At 42.5% G+C, this 2,473-nt stretch overlaps 1 protein-coding gene across 1 annotated transcript; it reads right to left on the bottom strand.

Annotated features, from left to right (window-relative positions):
• Positions 1-1,269: 1,269 nt before the first annotated feature.
• Positions 1,270-1,590, bottom strand: LOC131041767 (uncharacterized). Its single transcript, XM_057974969.2, has one exon. The coding sequence runs from the start codon at positions 1,588-1,590 to the stop codon at positions 1,270-1,272; it is 321 nt and encodes a 106-aa protein (XP_057830952.2).
• Between the last annotated feature and the right edge of the window lie 883 nt (positions 1,591-2,473).

Raw genomic sequence — 2,473 nt, 5'->3', positions numbered from 1 at the left:
CTCATGCTGGAACCTCATCTCTACTCTCTCCATGTTGAGAGTAAACTCTCTCAACGATGCCATCCAAGTCATCCCTAATATTATGTCATAATCACCCATGTCCACAACATAGAACTCATCCTGGAGGTCATAACCATGTCCCAATCTGATGTGAAGATTTGTAATCTTCTGTGTGCATAGTAACTTGTGACCACTAGCTACCATGACTTGGAATCCTGAATGTTCTTCAGTTTGCCACCCTCTCCTAGCCACTAACTGTGAATCTATGAAATTATGTGTGGCCCCAATGTCTAGCAAAGCAACCACCTTTTGTCCCTATATGGTACCACACACCTTAAAAGTAATTGCCTTTTGAGCACTTGTCAATCTAGCTAGGGACTTCTCATTCCCTGAACCCTCCTCAGTGGCACTGCTCTCACCATCAAACTCTGACTGCTGCTCCTCATCCTCTAACTGTGACTCCTTAGCAGAGAATTACTCCATCTGGTTGACCTTAGCCTTCAGAGGAAACTTGTGAGATAAATCCCATGGTTCCCTACACTGAAAACATAGTTTTTTCCGCCTCAACTCATTCAGTGTCTCATTGTCTAACCTCTTTGATTCCTTTTTCTGAGGCTGAGAATCCCTATGTAGAGGTTTATTATCCTTATCCTTCTTGAAGTGTGGATCCTTAGGAGTGAACTTACTCCTAGAAGCGGAAGGTGGAAGATCTCTCACCTTCCGAATGGCATCCTGCAATGTGAGGGGATCATGTCCCTTCACCCAACCACGAAGAGGCTCTGACAATCCATCCACAAATAGTACAATCAACCTCCTCTCTAAAATGTCTATAACCAACACTGATAGTCTCTGGAAATCTGAGATGTAACTGTCAATAGGACCCCACTGTCTCAACTGAGCTAACTCCTTGAAATGGAGTTCTAGATCCTTTGTATCAAACCTATCAATCAACCTCTCAGTGAACTTTGCGTATGTGTCTATCTCATTATGGCCCAATGTGACCATACCATGGTGCCACCACTCGTGTGCACTCCCATCCAAGTGCAATGCAGCATGCTTAATCGCATCCTCCTCAAGCATGGGATTAAGCTGAAAATAAGTACCTAATTTCTGGACCCATGTCCGTGTTGAAGCCTTCCCTGTACCATCATAGTAGGGAATAGACAACTTTCCCAACTTCTTCCTCATCTCATAATTATGTTGTCAGTTTCCTCTCATGGGCATATTCTTGAGTCTAACATCCATATATTCCCTGAATGTCATCTCAGCCTATAGCTCAAGGCTAGAGTCCCTCCAATCATCCATAATCATATTTTGAATCTCTTGCTCTGTAGGACCGACATTATTCTGGTCATTCTGTCTCGGAGGAAACTGTGGCATGAGTGGTCTCATAGTAGAAGAACTTGCTCTAGCATATGTCCTGGTTCCCCTGTTAGCCGATGCATCTCCATTACCTCCATTACCCTGTCCACCTCCCTGATTAGCATTATTACCCTGATTGGTATTATTACCTTGGTTGCCATTATTACCTCGGTTGGCATTATTGCCTTGATCTGCTCTCGTCAAATGTTGTGTAAATGCTATAGCCATTTGTTGCAATGTAGCCTAGAGCTCCCTCTGACCCCTAGCAAGATCACTGAGCATCTCCCTAGTGCTAGGTTCTCCCCTTTCCCCATCTCTGTCACCCATGGCTGGTGCTGAAAAAGGGTTACCCTCCTCTTCAATCTCTGGTGAATTCTGTAGGTTTGTGTTTGACCTATTTCTCCTCAAGTAATACTGATGTGCTAGACGCATGAAACCCTCACAGGATGGCAGGAAAAACAAGCTCTGATACCACTGTAATGGGCACCCCAGAATGCCCAAAAACCATACCAACTGCTGCTAGGAATTTTATCAAATAGTTTGCATCCAACTCCTTATTTCTCCGTTTAATGTTTTAAATTCCCTTATGGCTCCGTAAATGAAATGTTGGTTTGTTTTACATTGAATTGAAATCACAGAATATGAATAAGAATGAAACTACAATAATATGCAACTAGAAATTGAACTACTACTGATATGATATTATTTTCAGAATTAATCAAATACATAGCAGATTTTTCAACTCACTAAATACTCCAGCAATAATGCTTCATCAAATGTTTTCCAATCTTGTTGCTACAATGACATGAATAGTGCTATGTGAATAGTGTTGTGTGAATAGTGCCATGTGAATAGTGCCACATGAATAGTGCCCACATGAATAGTACCATGTGAATAGTGCCCACGTGAATAGTGTTGCGGCCTGTAGCTAGAAATACACCCAAATAGTCTTGCTACGTGTAGCTGGAAATGCACCCAGAATGCACCCAATCTGCCTATTAATGAAGCTAAAAGCACTGGATTCCAAAGGCCAAACCCCAAGGGAATGACGTCTAGAATGTCACACGAGAGGATAGACGTCCTCTAATGCCAAGAAAGGATCTACAACTCA

The sequence above is a fragment of the Cryptomeria japonica genome, chromosome 10 (genome assembly GCF_030272615.1).
Source record: "Cryptomeria japonica chromosome 10, Sugi_1.0, whole genome shotgun sequence".
Lineage (NCBI taxonomy): Eukaryota > Viridiplantae > Streptophyta > Pinopsida > Cupressales > Cupressaceae > Cryptomeria > Cryptomeria japonica.
The sequence above is the reverse complement of the archived record's forward strand: the minus strand, read 5'-3'. Positions and strand labels throughout refer to the sequence as shown.